The following is a 19,118-nucleotide window of genomic DNA, read 5'->3' as shown; positions in this document are numbered from 1 at the left end:
ATATATGCGGTTTAAGTTGAAATACTGCACTTTTTCTTATCCTCTTCTCTTTGTTTCCTGTGTGAATTTGCATCACAACTGTATGAGACTTTCTTTTTACCTGTCTTCATTATTTGATTTTTGCATTAGTAGCTGTAGGAGTGCTGGAATGCCAAATTAATAATAGGCTTTTTACTGCAGAACTGGAAATGTGATGTGTAATATTGCTTAAGCCTCCCTCTGTCCCCTGCAAAGTGGTAAGAAACATAGCAAAAAGGTTTCAGTGGAACAGTCATGATGCAGCATCTCTTAGGAAATGACAGTGAGTTAGAGATAACTTATAATTATTGAGTAGACACTAAGCTATTGTATGGGCTTATGATATCAACCTACCAGACTCTTACAAATAAAACTCAGGGTATAGACTGCTGGAAGACTGTGTGCTTTGTTGTACTGAGCATCTATCTATCTATTCTGGTCTTGTCAACACTGCTTGTCATGTCAACAACAAATAATGCAACAGTTTGTATATGTGCATACTCTTACAGAAATTACACAAGGAGCAGGAACCTCTCACTAACCACTGACTTCTGAAAAATGGGGTCCTTTTTAAAACAAAACAATATAAAACAAAAAACCTCAAAATCTTTTGTTCTCCTTGTTGAGAATGGTGGTGAATTATTTACCAGGAACTCCAAAGCCATTTCTGTTATAGATTGCATTGCCTCCTGCTGGTGACACTGCTGTCAGCAGGAATAACTAATGATGTTGTTGAATAATCCAATTTCTGGGCCAGTTCCAAAATCTCCCATGCTACCAAGACAATAACTGAGGTGACAATATGAAGTATTCTTTTCGCATCTTCTTTAAATGCTGGCAAAAATAATATAGCAGGATCCTCTGGAAAATCAGAAGGGAAATCCATTTAAAAAAGGCACTGTTTGCATGCGTCAAGAAATATGATATAAGCACCTTTTTAACTAGCATTTTATTCCTGGGGTTTTTTCTGAGCAAGGTAATAAGTACTGGCTGTTTGGTATATATTGCTGAGTACATAAGAGATCTACTTACAGCTCACCAAGCTGACTGCACTGACGAGACTGCTGGAATGAATGCCAGAACATAATAACATCAGGGATCTGAGTGTTGGGATTCTGAATTTTTAGTTCTGGCTTCACCACTAGCTCTCTTCGGGTGTGTGCAAATAAAACAGGGGCCCTAAATTGAAGAGGTGGGTTTCTAAAAACACTGCTACAATTTAGGGTGAAGTAAACCCCTGTGTCATGTACACTCGTTTCTTACTTGCCTCTCTGGCAGTGGGGAGGGGAGGGTGAGCTGCTGATGGGCAGAGTGGTCCCTAGGCTGTGTGGGGAGAGGCTGGTGTTCCCTCCACAGCAGCAGTGGCCCCCCCTAGGCGGCATCCACACTCGGGCACCCAGCTCGGGCAGTCCCAGGGGGTACCGTAGCCATGGAGGGAAGGACCAGGCCCCTGCGCAGCTCAGGATGGCAGGCCAGCTCCAAGGGGGGAAAAAATAAAGATCAGGCTCGCTGCTTTTTTTTTGTTGTTGCTTTTTTTCCCTTTGGTGGAGTCTGCCTTCCCGGGCTGCTACCAGGCTGTCTGCATGGGTTGCCCGCAGAGCCCCTGAGGTGCACGGAGCCTGATGCTTCACTCCACGGCTATAGGGCAGCAAACTCAAGCTCCTCAGAGGTGTTTTAGTTTGCTGTGCCCCACAGTCGTTTAAGGGACATTACACCGCTGAATGTGCTGCAGTGGCTGGAATTAATGCACACTACGCTGCCAACATGTGCAAACACCAACACCATTAAAGTGGTGCAGAAGCATTTAACCTGCTTTAAACTGTCATACACACATGCCCCTTGTTTCATCTACACGTGCCCTTTATGACTGTCAGTAAGTCAATTAAGCTTCAATGCCTCTATATATTTTCCTAGATCACATCTGTGCATTTCACATTTCTGGAATGAGTTCCCTATTGGCTCTTTTTTAAACCACAGATAGTTTTGCTTTCCCCTGGATTTTGTGGCACATGGAGATGATGTGCATCATGAAAATATGTAGCTGTGTTTAGGCATCCAGGCAGGCCAGGCCTCTCTTGGTCTGCTATCTGATACCATTTAAATCAGTAGAGCCTTTTCCATGGTTGGGGTGTCAGTGACTAAACTGGTGCCCCACCTGGGCTACCCTGGGTGAAGAGGGTGTGTGGACACCTAGCAGGACTAAAACCAAGACCTGTCAAAGGGCAGATGAGCTCCCTGTGTGCCAACAGCTATCCATACCTGAATAGGAGATGGGTGCCACCAGGTCATTTTGCCTAAAAAATCATCAATGATGCACAGCATGTAAGGTGCCCCAATGGACACAGTGGCTTTTGAACTGACACCACTTGACTTGTATTTAGGGAAGGACATGGTAATGTTTTAAAAATCAGAATATTAGCCGGCCTCTTTGGGAGTTTTCAGCAGAGAAGCCAAGAATAGAGATGAAGACAAAGGTGCAAGCTGAGACTTATTAGAGGACATCTTTCTAGATCAGAGTTCAGGTACACTAGCAGAGTGTATGATGAACTTCCTTTGTTACTACCTCGATTTATGAGTTGGCAGGACAAACAGAAGGCCTTGCGCCAAAGTTTTCAAGCTAGGCTAGGAACCTAAGCCCATATTTCTCCATCTCAGTAACTGGTCTGATTTTGAATTTCCTTGCTTGTCACATTTGCAAATCAGACTGCTTTATTTAGGTCCCTAAATATAGACTTGCATGCCCATTTTTAAGCTTCCGTGTTTGAAAATGTTTGGTTCATTTTTCCAGGTAATTAATGGACTCAGTATTTTCTTTGGTATGTACTGGCTGCATCTACATGAGACACTGACTGCACAGTTGTTACTGCACAGTCCTTTTGTACTGGCATACACAAGTACTAAATGACTGCACAGTAACTGGCGTTAATGCACAGTTGCGTCCCTGTAGAGATTCTTGTTGGTGCTGACTGCACAGTAGCTCATTACTACTACACAGTAGTGTTGTGGCATGAAGCATGGCGCATGACGCTACTGCGCAGTAGTAACGAGCTACAGCACAGTCACCATCTCATATAGATGTGGCCATTGTGTATTTTGTGTTTAATCATTGGTGCATTCCAATAATGTACAACACTGAATGTCTCAATACAGAAAGCACTTTAAAATATTGTTTTAATTTCTTGTATCATATAGAACAGTGTCAAACAAGTACCAGCTATCTAATTAATCTACAGTATTGCCGTGGTTATATTTAATACAGCCAAGTGGAATAGCTATTCTTTTTTATTTTAAAATATCTTTCTGGAAGACTCACTTTAATAATCACGTTGCATAGTATTATTCTTTTTCACACTCAACACCAGGAATATTATATATGTGATAGATAAAATAAAGGTTGCATTATGTTAAATTACAAATCATTTGGTGACACAAATTTTAAGATTTAACAAAGTTAATATAATTATTTATATGTGTTTAAGAGACTGTATTGTTTTGCATATTTGTAATGTGCCTAGGAAAAAGGAGTACTCTCTTTTAATATAATAAATAATTCTTAGCCTTTTTTTATAAATTAGAATTGATTAATTGGATAAATTAATTTCAAATTTGATCATCTGTGTATCTACATTTACACACATTTACACAAATAAAAAATGTATCTTTTCTAATTTCTTCAATAAAAAAGAAAAAAAATACTTTTGATTCCTGTTAAATAAATGATCCTTTGCTTTGCAGGATAGTGACAACCTTTGGTGGGATGCCTTTGCAACTGAATTTTTTGAAGATGATGCGACCTTAACCCTTTCATTTTGTTTGGAAGATGGACCAAAGCGATACAGTAAGAAAGAAGTTTATTGTTATAAATATAAACTTCAGTTCTATATATTTTACCTTTAAAAGAAAGACAGACCTGAGAGCCTGTTAAGAAAACTATCACTTCAATGTATTCAGCTACCAGCAAGTTCCATGAACAAATTAATTGGTTAACTTTCTCTCTGAAAGAAATTTAAATTACAAAATTTCTTTTCTACTTCTATGGCTGGTATACCCCAAAATAAGCAAGTTCCAAGATAAGCTGGGCAAATAATGAAACACATTCTTCTGGTATTACTTAGAGTGTTTAAGTATATTTGCTTTGCCTGTGTCTGCACTATTCTATATATTCACTCTCCCCAAACATTGAAGTGATTGAATTTTGTAGGCAAAAATGGTCACAGGGAAGGAGATTTACAGTGAATTTAAAAATTTGTGCTGGAAGTGCTTCTACATTTGAGAGATCAGAAAAAGTATTAGGAGCGTTACCCTGGCTGGTGTAAATCTCCATTTTTCCACCTATTTCATGGAGATTTGTACCAGCAAGGATCGCCTCTGAATCCTCTCTGACCAATCACAATTAAGCAGTGATGCTCAAATTTAGAATGCACTCACTCAATCCTAAATATATTCAAGTAATGACTAAATCTGATGATATTATGATTCATTTTCCTGTGCTCTGCAAGCAGAGAAAAGTGCTAAAATAAAATGTTTTGAGTGAATTATTCACTTGGCTCCAGCACCAAGCAACACCAAGATAAGTAAACATTGAAAAACTGCATTGCAAATTGTTTCAATCCATTCCGAGTGACCCCTGTTTCTCTGTGACAGCTTGTACTCTGTGCTTAATGTTCTGAATCTTGCAAGGTTCTTATTTTTCCTCAGTGAGCGATTGTCAGTGTATCACTTGCATGCCTCTAATTCCTTTTATCAATTATCTCAGGTATTTATTTGACAAGTGTTACCTTTTTCTGAAGGAAAAATAACAGCCACTTTGAACGCACATTTTGGGATTAGTGTTGACAGAATTACAGTTTCTTGCCTTTCAAAGCAAGTGATAACTCTGTAAAGGTCCTCAAATTACAGCCTGTAGCAACATTGGTAACAGCTGATCTGTCCTGATTAGGTTGAGTCAACTTGTCAGATATCAGATTTGCTAGTTGTATTATCAGTCCAGAAGGCAGAGATACATCAGCAAAAAAGCAATTAATGTCCAGTTAGATCAGAGGAAGTTGTGTTTCTGGAAAACGGCATAGCATATGAAAGGATTTGTCAAAGGGTAAAATATTGCTGTTGTCACAAATGCTTGGTAATGGTTCTGCTATCTGTAAAGTTGGGTAGTTCAGTGCAGGGCAATGCTGTAATTCTCAGCATTGCTGTTCATGCACATGATTGAGAGGTCAAATTATTGTGAGCACACTAAAGCTGACTAGTATACAGTATTTTTTTTTTATATGTTGACTTCTGAATAAACTGTTATTGTAACTTTTGTTGCTGTGCTCCTTAATGTTGTGATTAAAACTGACTTTGCAAAGTAGTTTAGATATTTTCACTTCTATACATGCATTACCAAATATTAATATAATTCCATCCTGGAGTTTTTACCAATGTTTTATAGCAGCTATATTGCTAACATTCATTGTTACTGTAAGATCTCATGTGCCATCTAAGCTATCAAACCCCTGTACCAATGACTGTTACCTGAGCGTGATCCAGGTTCCAGAACAACATTTTTGAGTGGCTGGAATGTAAATTGTCCCACTTACAATATGCTCACTTACAGCTTGCTCAGACATTGTTTGGGTGAGGAGATGGGTAGAGCATTTGCCTTTTTGCCTACTAATGAGGTCTTATATCCTGAAAAGGCTACAGCTAGTTCAGAACGCAGTAGAAATACAGGTCATCTGGACAATTCATTCCTCTCTGCAGTGGTTCTTCATTGAACACAGAGGTCTCTGATTTGCCTGTCAGAGCCCTGTAAAGAATTGGTCCTTGCTACTGGAAAAATTCTCTCTCTCTCCTTGACCATAACCTCACACATTAGCTTTATTCCATGGGAACAATGAACCTGTCGATAATAATAGGAGGTTCGCATTGTGGGAGATGGAACAGTCACAATAGCAGGACCAAAAGTATGGTATTTTCTAGGAGATGAAACACAAATGATTGGTCACTTCACAGCACTCAGAACTAAATGTCACACCTAGCTCTCTGCCCAACCTTTCCTGCAATAATATACTTCCAACAGCAAATTTTAAACATTAATCCTTAGAGGACAAAATCTATGAATGCTGTCATAGAAGGAAGAGGGAAAGGAAGAGGGAAACATAGTGCCATCTTAGTTTTGAACCCTGTACCTCATTGGGTACAGGGCACAAGGATGCAGCCCTAGACATAATGGATGCATATCATTCCTTAATCATTCATTTGTAGTACTGAAAATGATGGAGGATGGCAACCATATGCCTCTGCTCCAGGAACTTTCTTTAGACTTGTTTCAGTCTGTAAGCCTATCAATTACGTATCTGAGACTGGATGTAGCTGCAACCTTATTTTTTTTTCTTTTGGGACTTGGTTACCCTCATTTGGGGGGTAGTTTAGCCCTCTCATGAAACTAAAGTCATCCTCATCAGGGTGAACAAATTCCCATAAAATGAAATCCAGTTCTTTGCCCTGTTTTGGAATGGAAAAATAGTCCAAGGTCCCCAGGACACAGCTACAACCTAGTTCCATGGGAGGTTTACGCACAAGCCCAAGGTTCAGTAGTGCAATTGCAGTATAGGTCATTCTCAATTATTCTGCTCTGAGCCCTTCTCTCCTTAAGTGCAGGTCACAAAGCCCTCTGTTTCTTGTTTCCTGCCCCTTTTAGGCCTATCTTCCCAGCCTTCCCAACACTTCTTATCATATCTCTTCTCAGATTATTCCCCAGGGGTCCCTTGGGTCTTCAGTCTTCCCTGTAAATGTAAAATGCTTGTCCTCAGAAGCTCCTGTTTCTTGTACCATCTTTTTCACCCTTGGCTGAAAAGATATCTTTTCTTTCTTGCTTGTACCCCTTAATGCCTCTCCATCTTCTGTCATTTGTGACCTCTTCCTGTTCTTAAACTCTGTGTTGTGCGTTGCAAGTTGTTTTCCCTATACAAAATAAAATGTCACTATTACGTAACAGAGGTGTGTAAGACACCTATGTACATTCTCTAAACTAGCTTTCAGTCTAGAGCCAGATGCAAAAAGACAGACCCTACATTCTTGTACCTTAGGAAGGGGATCCACATTACCAGTCAGGGAGAGAGTGCCTTTTTCAAACCAAAAGGATAACACAATGCATATCAACATCTACTGAACAAAGTAAGTTAAAAAGCAAACCTGTCAAATTAGTTTCACCAGGTAAGCAAAAGCAAATCTGAGATCGTTTTATAATGTTTTGCTTTATTGGGTCAAGAACTCAATAGGGATTATTCAAGAAAAGAAAATTCACTATTTATCCTAATAAAACAGATTTTTCCTAGTTGTGGATAAAACATACTTGTTTCCTGTTAAGTGCGTTGCAGCCTTGCAAAAGAGTAAATACTAGACTCTGATCCATTGTTGCCCAGGCTCTTTGTTTCTTAGAGACACAATATTTCTAGAAAAGATAAGAGAAACAAGTTTGATTGACAGCTCTTAGCAAAGTCTCATCAGCTGCTGTGCTGACAGCCTGGTGATGCACACTGTACTGATGTGGTGGGGACTGACAGGTGATTGACAGCCCAAGACTGTGGAGACAGGAAAGATGAAGCATGCTCAGTAAGAATAATGTGCAGTGTTTATGCAGCACTGCAGAGGATCGGAGCTAGAAAGTTAACTCTTTCAAGGCAAAGTAACACGAACACATAACAGATGTGGCTACCACTTCATTGGAAATCATGGCTTGTTTAGATTTCTAATTAGCTGAGAGCTTTCTATTTATGAAGGAAATTGGTACTGTATGGAAAAAAAAGAGATTTAGTTATTATATTTGTAATTTCAACAGATTACCTAAACCAGATGCATGCTAGATACAGGTGGACTCTTTAAAATGGGCTTATCTGAAGCTTTACGTACAGAAATTATATATAGAATGTATTGGAGATTTCATACACTTTTTATGAGCATACATCATTGTGTTGTATATGTGTTTGCATAACTTTAAGCAGTTTAGAAAGGTGGAAATTTCAGAAGCATCAGGTTGTACTAGTTTGCTTTTTGATCTAGAAAATACGAATATTATCAGTTTTATTACTGTTCTGAATCTTTAGGTAATAAGTGAATATATTTTTAATGTTATAGCTGCTATTGTATTTTGTGAATAGAAGGTACAACAATGTGACTATAACATACTTTGTATGTCATGCACTATTATTCATTTTCCTATTGTTTGGGGCATGAGATGTTTTTTCCCCCTTCATCCTAGATTTCCCTTGGCATGGGTAGAGAAGGTTTTTAAAAGTAATAGTGTAGCGTAAATCCAAAACTGAACTAAATAGCACATATTTAGAGCTTTAAAGACCATAATTAGATTCTGCCTCTGCCTTTAGAACATTTTGTTTCTCTGCATTTTTAATTTTATTTCTAATTGCTCTTTTTGTGAATACATCATGCAAGCAGACTGCAAGAGTTGCTTATATTTCTAAGCCAAATCCATTGTACCTTTTTCCTTGTTTACATCTTACGACATTCTGTTAATCTCAGACATTTGCTGGATACCATTTACCAATATAATAGTGGAAGTTTGGGACTGGATGTTTGTCTCAAGCAAGGATTGTGCTCCGGGACTCCTAAGTATATACAGTGGTTAACTGCCACCTTTGCTGACCTGCTAATTGTTGGCAGAAAGATGCTACAAGAGGTACAAGATGCTAGTATATTACCTGTAGACTCAGGATTTTATAAACTGCTTTCTCTCATGTAACTCTTAGAACATTTCAAAACAAATGAATTGCAGTGGTTCTAGGTACATGCTTTCTCTTATTTCTGTTTTTCCAGACAAGTTTCAGTTGTTAACTTAATGAAGTAATTGAAGTACAGAAAAATAAATGGTTGTAGTCTATCAAGATCATTCTATTTAACTGTCCCCTTCTCATCATTTTCACCAGTCTTCCGATTTTTTGTATCACCAGTACATTTCATCCGGAGTGATTTCATATTTACAGATTATTGATGAAAATGTTGACTAGTCAGTCCTAATACTAGTTCCTGCGGGACTCCACTAAAGCAACTTCAGCAGTGTATCCACTTGTTGAAATCGATTTATTCTTGATCCATGTAATACATGCCTTATTCATACTATATATCGCTAATGCTTTAATCAGAATGTCATGTTGTAATAAGTCAAATGCTTTACAAAAGTCTGAGGATGCAAAAAAATCTAAGGTTTGCTGTACCCAGTCTAGATCTAAGCAGTTTTTAAAGTAAGGCTTCTACACCTAGATGAGGAGTGGGTGTGAGCAGCATGTGCAGCCAGTCATGACTCCTGGAAGCAACACGGGGATGCTAGTATAAGTTGCTCAGGGTGGGATCAAAGGGGGCTGGCAGGCCTGCGGGGAGAGAACATTGGTGGTTCAGTAGGGGGTGGGAGGTTGCTCAGTCAGGGCCAGTCAGGGAGCTAAATAGCCCAATCATCTTGGCTTGCCACCCCAGCAGCCGGCAGCCCTGAATGGAAAGAAAGGAGGAGGAGGGTGGACTTAGGGTATGCTCCCCGCAGGGAAAGCCAGAGCTGCAAGGGGTGCTGGGCTCAGCTGTCCCCCACATCTGCTTTGGGGAGAAGTGGGTGGGGCTTTGGCGAATTTCCAGAGAGCTGCAAATACTGTGCCAGTGAGCTGCATGCAACTCGCAAGCTGTGGTTTGGCTACTGCAGCCCTAAGTCTACAACATTTATGCAATTAGCTTTATCAACCAAACTGGTAATCTCATCAAATAATTTAATAGATTTCATAGACATCAGGGCTGGAAGGGACCTCGGGAGATTCATAGATGTTAGAGTCAGAAGGGACCTCAATAGATCATCGAGTCCGACCCCCTGCATAGGCAGGAAAGAGTGCTGGGTTCAGATGCCCCAGCCAGATGCCCATCCAACCTCCTCTTGAAGATCCCCAGGGTAGGGGAGAGCACCACCTCCCTTGGAAGCCCATTCCAGCTTTTGGCCACTCTGTGAAGAAGTTCTTCCTAATGTCCAGTCTAAATCTGCTCTCTGCTAGCTTATGGCCATTATTTCTTGTAACCCCCAGGGGTGTCTTGGTAAGTAGAGCCTCACCAATTCCCTTCTGCGCCCCCATGATGAATTTATAGGTAGCCACAAGGTCGCCTCTCAACCTTCTCCTGCGTAGGCTGAAGAGGTCCAGGTGCCCTAGTCTCTCCTCATGGGCTTGGCCTGCAAGCCCTTACCCATATGAGTGGCCCTTCTCTGGACCCTCTCCAGGTTATCCACATCCCTCTTAAAGTGTAGCACCCAAAACTGGATACAGTATTCCAACTGCAGTCTGACCAGCACCCGATAGAGGGAAGCATCACCTCCTTGGTTCTGTTTGTCATGCATCTGCTGATGCACGGTAAAGTGGCATTAGCTTTGTTGATGACTTTGTCACACTGACGACTCGTGTTCATTTTGGAGTCCGCTACAGTTCCTATGTCCCTTTCTGCTTCCATGCTGCCAAGCAGGTCCTTTCCTAGGCAGTAGGTGTGTTGGATATTTTTCCTCCCTAAGTGCAGCACTTTGCATTTCTCCTTGTTAAATCACATTCTATTGTTTTCTGCCCATTTGTCCAACCTGTCCAGGTCTGCCTGTAGTTGTTTCCTGCCCTCCAGTATGTCCACTTCTCCCCACAGTTTTGTATCATCCACAAACTTGGACAGAGTATACTTGGATCCTTCGTCCAAGTCACTGATGAAGACATTGAAGAGTATCGGTCCAAGGACCGATCCCTGTGGGACCCCACTGCCCATGTCCTTCCAGATAGATGCGGACCTGCCCACCACCACATTCTGGGTGCAACCCTCTAGCCAATTTGCCACCCACCGGACTATGTAATCATCTAAGTCACAGCCTCTTAATTTGTTCACCAATATGGGGTGGGATACTATATCGAAGGCCTTCCTGAAGTCTAAGTAAACGATAGCTACCCCTACTCCTGCGTCTGGGTGCTTTGTAACCTGGTCATAAAAAGAGACTAGATTTGTCAGGCATGATCTACCTGCTATGAACCTGTGCTGGCTTCCCCTCAGCATAATTTTTCTTGCTGAGCTCTCACATATGTGAGCCTTAACAATCTTTTCAAAGACTTTACCAAGGATGGAGGTGAGACTGACTGGCCTGTAGTTGCCTGGATCCTCCTTCCTCCCCTTCTTGAAAATAGGAACCACACTGGTCCTTTTCCAGTCTTCCAGGACCTGTCCCGTGCACCATGCGTGCTCAAATATTCTTGCCAGTGGCTGTGCAATGATATCGGTCAGTGCCTTCAGTACCCTCGGATGGAGCTTATCCGGGCCTGCCGACTTAAACCTATCCAGTCCTTCCAAGTGACTCTGCACCATCTCAGGGTCAACGCTTGGTAGTCTGGTGCCCAGCAGTTGTCTCTCTATGAACCCATTGTGAGACTTGTTTTGCCCGTCATTTAGGAACACTGAGGCAAAGAACTCATTGGGGAGTTCAGCCTTGTCCCCCGTCTGTCACCAGTTGCTTTTGCCAGTTCAGTAGTGGTCCCATACTGCCCTGGGCCTTCCTTTTACTCCCTATATATCTGAAAAACAATTTTTTGTTATCCTTAACTTGGGGTGCCATCCTCAGCTCCATGGTAGCTTTGGCCTTTCTAACTGCCTCCCTACAATTGCGAGCTGAGGAGGCATACTCCTCTTTAGTAATTTCTCCCTGTTTCCACTGCTTATATCCCCCCCTTTTGCCCTTACGCTGCTCTGGATTTCTCTGGTCAGCCAAGGAAGCCTCTTGGCCCCTTTCTTCCTTTTCAAGAACATATGAAATCATATGTTCTTGAAAAGGTCTATTTTTCCATAAAGTCATGTTGACTAGTATTAATTCTTTTACTACTTTATTTTATAAAAAACTTTATTTTTTAATCCTTTGTCAGCTGACAAACTTTTATTGGTCTTTCAGTATTTTTGCTCATATTATTACCAGATTAAATGAGCAGGTTAATAATATGTGCTTACCTGAGTCACCAGAGTAGCCCTTTTTGAGTACTGGCACAACATTAACAGTCATTCATCTTTCAAATTTTTCAGGATTAAATAATTAATCCCAATGGATTTTCAGGATTAAATAATTAATCCATTAATTTAATAATGATTAAATTAAATCAAAATTTTCAGGATTAAATATCCTGAATTTATTTTCAGGATAAATATTCTAAGATTAAATAAAGTCAATGGGTCAGTGGTGGACAGGTGGTCTGGAACCTACTGATGAACCTGATGTTGTGCAAGAACATCATTCTTAACAAATACAGAAGAGAAATAATTATTAAACAACTCTGTTTTGTTGTCATCATCAGATTCCTCCACCTTCTCAAATTTACCATTTCCATTTTGTAATTAAACATCTTAATTCCTAGGATTAATTTTGTTCCTAAAATTTTTAACAGCTCCTTCCTTTATTGTCCTTCGCTCTATCAGCCCAGATTCTTTACCTGCTGGTGCTGTTTCCATTATCAATTTTATACACTTCATAACTTCTGCCTTTTGTTGATGCTGTTTACTTCTCTTTCTTCCATTTGTTATATATTGCTTTTGAAATCTATTTTCTATCTTCATTTTGCTACTGGTCAGGGTGGGATTTTAGCCAAGTTTGTCCTATTGCTTGGTTGTAAAATCATGCCTTTTTATCATCTAATAAATTCTCCTTAAAGAACTCCCAAAATTCATTATTCTATTTTTTTCCTGCCAGTCAGCTTGTATTTTTTCTAAACTTTGAGAGATCAGTCCTACTGAAATGCAAGTACATTATGGATACAATTTATTGTGACTATGCTTCTCTGTTAGAAAATGATCAGTAGTAATTTTTGGCAACTCTAATGAAGTTTTGCTATTAATTCTGATTGCATGTAACCTCCAATATATGTTTCCCAAAATGGAAGTCCCTCGGAACATGTGTAATTTGCACACTGTTCAGACTGGTACTTAAGAAATAACTCAACCTCTTTTTTAGTCTGATTTGGTGTTGTGTAAGATCCTCATCTTCTATCCCCTCCTAAACTTCATCAGCTTGCAACATAGATCCCTATGCATTCAAAATGCTAGTAAGTACTTCTAAAATAGGTATGAGCATCTTTAATGTAGACTGCCACCCCCTCACATGCCTCTTTTTCCCACTCTGTCCTTCCTGAATAAGTCCTAACCAGTGATTTCAACATTCTAGTCATTAGAATCATCCCATCAGGCTTCAGTAAAGTCAGTGATATCAAATGCATCCTCATCAGTAAGAATCTCCAATTCCTCTTGTTTGTTACCTAGCCTGTTACACATCTCACGTCAGCTGCAGAAATTCCATCTCAGGAAGGTGGTCCTTTTGAAAAGGGTTTCTGTGCTAGCAGTGTTTGCAGGCAGTTCTTACAAAAATGGTCATGCAGCTATTACACAAGTATTATTTATTACTTCCACTGTAGTGGAAGGGTCCTGCACCAGAGGGTCCTAATCCTGATTCTAATTGGTGCTGTACAAACACAGGAGAGTAAGAGAGAATCTCTCCTTTAATAATGACATAACAACGTCGTAATATGAAGTGCTTATGGGCCCAACCCAGAACTCAGTGGGAAAGCTCCCTGGGCTTCGATTCAGGCAATTTGTCGCCATTTAAAAAGCTCTCAGTTCTTTCTTTCTTTTCTAGTTAAAACAATAATGAGGAAGTAGTGACCGTGCTTGTATGTCAATATAAGTTTATACAAGAACACCAAACAGCTGCTTAACATTAATATTGTAACTGTGACAAGTTAATTCTTTTCTTATTTGCACAGGGAGAGTTTGAGCCATATACTAGGGAACAGAATTGGACCATCCCCTTGTATTTTATTTTTGTCTGTGGTAGGTGGCAGGCAGATCAGTGTGTTGGCTGTAGATGGCCTTAATACATTAAATATCTGTCTTTATTAGGTACTCAAATACTTTATAAAAATGCCAGTGTTCTTAAGTATTTTAAAATAAATGTTGATATTATATTAGTAAGATTTAATATTTTATGGAGACACTTTCTTCCATTAAAATAAAATTATCAGCCACCCTTATGAAAAAGCAATCATTACTTTCTGTCAGTCCCTGAAGTGGTCGGTTAAAATGGTGTAGTAACAATAATTTTCATTTATTACCATGAAAATCACCAGATTGATTATAGTTTTACTAATACATCTGATGTGGGATAAATTGATCAGTTCCTGTAAAAAATAGGGACCAGCTTAAATCTTCAAATCTGAACCCCATGTTTTTCATGTCAATACAGAGACTTTTTCCCCTTGATTCTTGGCTTTATTTTCTGTTTTCATTTGATTTTGACCCTTCTTATTCTGGATGAAATATCAAATGAAAGACATAGACAAGAACTAGAGAAGAGGAATACTCTCATGAAAGAGCTTATCATGAGATTTCCATCCTGACTTCCGGAGCAAAGAAATTCAGAGACTTGTAACCAAACTTGTTACCCTTCTAGAGTTTTATTCAGAAAAAAGTATAAACTTGATGCTTCAGAACTTACTGATCATCTGCAGACATTAGAAAAAAAAGACTTCCTTTCTCTATCATTTATAGAGCATTGTTCAACAACATGGTAATATTTCATTTTGGGTTTTCCATTTCTTTTTTTGAAGCCTCAAGTGTCAATGATTAAACACACCAAAGTAGCGAAGTTTGTAAGTCTGTTGTACAGCAGCTTTCTAATAATTTGAAACTATTAACTTTGTGTATATGAATGTAAATGTTTGTATGTATGTTTAATATATAATTCTTATATGGATTTTTTACATTTTATTTGGATAATGCAGAAGTATTCTGTGCGATAGGTGTTCTTTCTGAACAGCAGGTGTTGACCTATAGCCTAGTGTTTTAAAATGGCTGAATAAGATAGTATATTGAGGATCACCTAAAATTATAGAATCTTTACTTGTTTTGGAAGTCAAACTAAGTCAGCTTGAGCACTGTGTTTATTAGAAATAGAGCTTAAAACTGATGGAACAAAGAGATAGTGTTCCCAATTCCATATCTCAAATGTTTCTGAATTAATGTGGATGCAATTATGAAAAGTTTTAAAAATTTGACTGTATGGCAGAAAGTAGGGATGTTATACTGTCACTACCTTTCTTTATCATATCAACTGCATTGCTGAAATTATATATTTCTTCAAGTCAGGGAAAACAAGTTCCAAGAAATGTGTCAGGGTGTACTTGGTAGCTGTGTTGGTCTGATACAAAAAACTAGAACTCTTGGTTCCAAAATGATACCTTTTTATTAGACCAACTGGAAAATGGCAAGAAAATTGTCCTTTTCTGCCAGCTTTCAGGATCAAAGCCTTCGTCAGGCTCTGGGAAAAGTGTAGATGGTACAAGATGGTAAAAAGTCTCCGTGGGTGTTTTATACTAAGAGCAAGAGATGGCAAGGCTTGTGATGCCTCTCAGTTCTTGTGATGTTCACTCTAAGGTCCTTTAAAATGTCCTGCTTTATGCAGAGATGGGTTTTAGACTTGCTGTAGAGAGGTTAGTTGTGCCGCGGTGATGAAGCTGGTGATTAGGACTTTATTTGGACAACTTTTTTGACATCCTGAATCCAAGTCATTGAGTATCTGGAAGATGAGGGCACACGTCTTGGACATGATTTCGTACTGATTGGAAAACCAGAGTAGACAACAGAGATGTTTGATGTACTGCAGGTAATCTGCTTTATTGAGGAAACACACAGGAGTTTTTGGAGGATTCTAAGTGCTGAAAGTTCTGTGCCTACGTCTATTTCATTGCTGAAGTCCAGGGAGGATGTAATATAGCTGTAGCTGACCAAGGCTGGGCCAAATGGACCAGGATGGGATGGAGTCTAGTAGCTGACCAAAGATAGCAGGAAGCATTATCTGTGCACCTTGCTAAATGAGAACTTGGTGAAGAATCTAGGAGAACTCCTATCCAATAACTACAAACTGATCTAATCTTTGGTAACTGTCAGCACCATGGCTCCAAATTTTTCAGAATACCCTCCTTTAAAAATAGCATCTTTCTGTTGCTGGGGTTAAACTTGAGCTGTTCTTTATCCATGAGCTAGTCTTGGAGAAAGCTGAAACACTGGCATTAGTGGTAGTCTGTATGTGGTATAGAATAAATACAGTTGTGTGTTACCTAACTATTGGTCATGCTTTTTAGTACGTAACACCTGACCAGTACACCTAGCAGATGCATGTAGATGGTGCTCATTTGTTGTGTCCTTTACAAATCCCTTAGTATTCCCATTTGCTTCTAAAAAATAAGTCAGACATTTTAATATACAACAATGTAATGTGTTGTAGTTTTGGTGAGTTTACAATGATATTGTATGTATACTATTAAGCATGATTTGGTAGTTTTATATTTAGTGTTCAAAGCTAATTCTTATCCCTCACTTTTGACCCATGTTCCTTTGTGGTATATGATACTAAAATGAAGTAAACTGAAACTACTCAGGGGCTTTAACTTGTGATTTTGTTCTATTACATATTATTTTATTTTAATATTTTATCTGTATTTATAATTTATCTGGTGTTTATTGTAAGCCACCCTGCCCATCCTTTGGTGGGGTAGCGTATAACTCTAATAAATACATATACTAACATGTTTTGAAGGAGGATGAGTAACAAGTTGCTTGACTGCCAGGCTATATAGTAGGGCTGTGCAAAACTTCGGTAGCTGATTCGATTCGGAGGAGATTTGGCCTGATTCAGCGGCTAAATCTCCGAATAGAGTTGGGAGACCCATTCATCTCTCTGAATCAAATCAGAAGCTTCTGAATCAATTAGGAGAGATTCAGAGATTTGGCCGTAGGCTGTACAGGCAGGCACTATGTAGTGCCCATGGGAGCAGCTAGGAGAGCAGCTGGACGTGCCCTGGCTTGAGCTGGCAGTCCCAGGAGAAGCTGCAGCTCATCCGGCTGCTTCCCTGGCTGCCCCAGCCCCCCCTGCTGGGGTGAGACAGTCGGTGCTGGCAGCCCCAGGAGAAGCCGTGGGGGCTGGGGGAAATGATTGGGGGAGCTGAGGGAACAAAGAGAGGCTTCCCCCCAGCTCCCAGTTTGATTCCCCACCTCCTGGTTCAATCCTCCAGCTCCCCAATCGTTTCTCCCTAGTCCCTGCGGCTTCTCCCGGAGTTGCTGGCTTGAGCCATGGCTTGTTCAGCTGCTTCTCCAGCTGCCCTTCTGCCAGGGCAAGTCAGAGAGTGCTGGTAGCTTTGGGAGAAGCTGTGTAGGCTGGGAGGAATGATCGGGGAGCTGGGGGATCGAACCACAAGTTGGGGGGATCAAGCCAGGAGCTTGGAGGAATGATTTGGAGCTTTCTTCCAGCTTCTGGTCCAATTCCGCAACTCTTGGTTCAATCCCCCAGCTCCCCATTCATTCCCCCTAGCTTCCATGGCTTCTTCTAAGGCTGCCAGCACTGCCTGCCTCACCCTGGTGGGGGAGCAGCTGGATGAGGGGCTGCCGGCTCAAGCCAAGGCTTGTCCAGCTGCTCCCCCAGCTGCTCCCATGGGCATTGCCTGCCTATGGCCAAATAAGATTTGGCACCAAATATTTTCTGATTCAGATTCAGCTGAATTGAACTGGGATAGTGATTCAAATCACTGAATCATATCACTGTCCCTCTGAATTGCCAAATCTGAATCCAAAGTGAATACTTTCTGCTTCACACAGGCATACTAAATAGCAGTTCCTGTGGGTGATATGCAGTCATCATCTCACGAGTCTGAAGTGGTAGTACCAATGATGCCTCCAGAAAATCCTCCACATCAAATGGGAAGATCACTGCACAAATGCCAGCATCCTTGCTGAACTCAGTGTTACCAGTGTTGAGTTGGTGATCCTCAAGCATCAACTTTGCTGGACTGGATATTGTGTATGGATGCTCAACTCGCAAAATTAGTGCTCTACTCTCAGCTTAGTAACACCTGAGATCTTATGATGGCAAGATAAAATGCTACAGGGGCACATTGAAGGCATCTCAAGAAAACAGATGCTGACAACAAGAAATGGGAGGAACTGTTGGCCGACTGACCTCAACTGCACTACAATGTCAACTAAGCAACAGCCTGTTTCAAGGTAAAGCGTCTTACCCTCAAAGTAGAGAAGAGAGAGTGGAGGAAAGAAAAGGAGAGAAATCCTGGCCTGTGGCCTCTCCCTTGTGGAAAGACCTGTAACTTCTACAGAAGGGCCTGTGGCTCAGGGATTGGTGTTTTAAGTTGCCTCAGAATCCATCAATGAGTCATGGTAGAGATCATTCTTGAATCAAGGGATTGGTGATAATGATACAGTTCCTATTCTAAACCCCTCTAATAAGCCTGCAGTCAGTGCCTCCCACTATCATTCCTTCCCCCATGGATTGGGATGCAGTCTGGGATTCTGGAAAATATATGGGTCCTCTGGCCCCGTGCACTCACAGTGAGAAGTGAAACACTTCAAAACAATACTTCACTTCAAGAAGTGTCATTTTGGAGCATTCTGCTGTTTTTGGAATATTTTAGAGGACTTTGTACAAGTGTCTGGCTAGCCCTTTGAAGCATTTCAGAGGCATTTAAAACATTACATTTGTTACTTTTGTCCATACCCTAAGTTAGCTTGGGTTGACAATGAGACGAAAGGTGTTGTGGAAATTTCCTTCATGCCAGAATCCTCTGGGCATGCATGCGTAGGGCTGCCAAGGTGAGTCACCACTGTCTTTCCTCTTCCAGGTGCCACCCAGGAGCTGAGTGTCCCTGGTGTTCACCTCTTCCCTCCCTCTCCCCTCCCCTAAATTCAGCCTCACAGCAGTGGTGTAGCGGTTCTCAGTAGCATCAGTACTCAGCTTCTGGGCTCTGGAGCTGCATGAAAACTAAATGAGCAGGACCACTGCACCTGTTTGGGGGTTACTATTTGGCAGTATTCCTCTACCAATTGGGGCCTACTAATTAGCAATATAAGCAGGATGTACAGAGGTGAAGCCAAAGCACCTACCCATCTAGAAGCATTGTAATATCTTGGTATACTTGTCATGTGACTCTGCTGGTCCACCTCCAGGTTCGAGTAACCCATTTGCTGTTTTATGTCTGTTGGGAGAAAGAGTCAAGGGAAGCCCTTCCGGG

General features: G+C 40.6%; 1 protein-coding gene across 12 annotated transcripts in view; it reads left to right on the top strand.

The window, feature by feature from the left end:
• LDB2 (LIM domain binding 2) overlaps nt 1-19,118 on the top strand; it is a 337,694-nt gene that overhangs the window by 130,358 nt on the left and 188,218 nt on the right. For all 12 annotated transcript variants that reach the window (XM_019552894.1, XM_019552901.1, XM_019552892.1 and 9 more), the window contains exon 2: nt 3,754-3,856. In XM_019552894.1, coding sequence (XP_019408439.1) covers nt 3,754-3,856 — 103 coding nt within the window. The remainder of the gene's footprint in view (nt 1-3,753; nt 3,857-19,118) is intronic.

This window comes from Crocodylus porosus, unplaced genomic scaffold (genome assembly GCF_001723895.1).
Source record: "Crocodylus porosus isolate Cpor-Errol unplaced genomic scaffold, CroPor_comp1, whole genome shotgun sequence".
NCBI lineage: Eukaryota > Metazoa > Chordata > Crocodylia > Crocodylidae > Crocodylus > Crocodylus porosus.
The sequence above is the reverse complement of the archived record's forward strand: the minus strand, read 5'-3'. Positions and strand labels throughout refer to the sequence as shown.